This window comes from Opisthorchis viverrini (assembly GCF_000715545.1).
Source record: "Opisthorchis viverrini unplaced genomic scaffold opera_v5_2445, whole genome shotgun sequence".
NCBI classification, from domain to species: domain Eukaryota; kingdom Metazoa; phylum Platyhelminthes; class Trematoda; order Opisthorchiida; family Opisthorchiidae; genus Opisthorchis; species Opisthorchis viverrini.
The window spans coordinates 1-1,480 of record NW_008754597.1 but is presented as its reverse complement, the minus strand read 5'-3'; the positions used below and the strand labels follow the sequence as shown (position 1 = coordinate 1,480).

The 1,480-nt window shown below is 47.2% G+C and overlaps 1 protein-coding gene across 1 annotated transcript; it reads right to left on the bottom strand.

Moving 5' to 3' along the window:
• Nucleotides 1-774: 774 nt before the first annotated feature.
• On the bottom strand, nucleotides 775-1,170 carry T265_15965 (hypothetical protein; the record flags this gene model as incomplete). Its single annotated transcript, XM_009179411.1, has 1 exon — nucleotides 775-1,170. A coding segment is annotated over one exon (393 nt), but the record flags the coding sequence as incomplete, so codon positions are not given.
• Between the last annotated feature and the right edge of the window lie 310 nt (nucleotides 1,171-1,480).

The window sequence follows — 1,480 nt, the reverse complement described above, 5'->3', positions numbered from 1 at the left end:
GTGACCCACTGGCCCGCGCACCTTCCATCCCACATTTCCCCCTCTTTCTCTATGTACAAACAGTACGTGTCCTGGATTTCACAATCACGCAGTGCTTTGCTAAATCAGGAAAGTCATGTTGCTTACCCGGGATTCGCTCCCGTTACTCTTAACAGAAACATGATTTCCTCTGCAAGTTTGCCAATCTTCCGGCAATAACCCGCAGTCCAAACAGAATCACCAATGCAAGACAAGCCCTCATTTACTCATCTCATACTTAGCTCAACCCATGTCAGACATCCATACTCCGGCTAGTTCTCACTATGATAACTGTCCCCGATACCCCCGAACCATGATGTCTATTTGCTCAACGAATGAAAGCCGAATGGAAGCCGGTTTCATGGGAAACGAGGAGGAGAAGGAACATTCTCAGCTATTAGTTCAAGATCCGTGGATGCCAGGTATAGCCGCGAATATAAAACAAAGCTTGGAATGCATTCTTAAATTTACGTCAGATGGCGTCCAGTTGACCTCGGAACTGCACCTGACGCTCCAGCAAATGGAATGTTCGCTCTGCTTAGTCCACTCCCATACTGATACAGTGTTTGCCAAAGTTCACCACAGTTTACCTTGCAACAGGGTTTTTTCTCTATTTGAACATAGTTGCTCTAGAAACGCATCATCCAGATCTAAGGATACCTATGATTTGTTCTCTGAACGGCTTTCTGAGCCTTCATGGTTTTGTGTACATACGAAAGACGCACATCGACGCATTTCGTTTGTCGCAGATAAACTAGTGTATTGCACAGAACCGAAGCAAATGGGTGCACTCACCGGAACCAAGTCCTGTCTGTTTGTCGTCAGGCGTCGGAGGATCAGATGAGTCTGGTTGCAATTTAGAAGCATCTTCCTCAGGGGTCTTATTTAGCATGTCCTTATTTGGCTCAGCTTGAGTCAATGTCGTGTTCGCACTTGTGGGTTGTGTGACAGAACCGGGTGGTGCGGGGATATTCGTCTCGAGAGAACCACCTGCGCCTGCACCGTTGCTTGCCGACTGGTTCTGCGACACTCCAACCCCAGACTGTGATGCACTGTCTGTTTGAGATTTCTCTGTGACGACCGGAGAATCTATGCTTTCCGCCGGCGATTCATCATCCTTTGTGGTTTCTGGCAGTTGTCCGTCTACCACGACTGTACAAAGTTGAGAGTCAGTCACAAAGCCCACTCGTCCTCTTCACTCATGAGGATAACCGAACAAAACGAGTACTTTGTTACACAAGCCTATTTCTGAACAACAATACCACCAGATGGACCATGAGTCGTTTTGTTCGCGTGAAATTCTCATTGTAATCCGGCACAATGTTTGTGGCCAAGTCGGCCATGAGAATTTCCGGTCGACTCAAAGCTGTAATAATCGTCCCGTGTTCTACTCACTCCAACGCCAAGATGGATAGTGTCTAAACATTGTACATGCACATAGAATGCACAGTGAGAGAGAGAG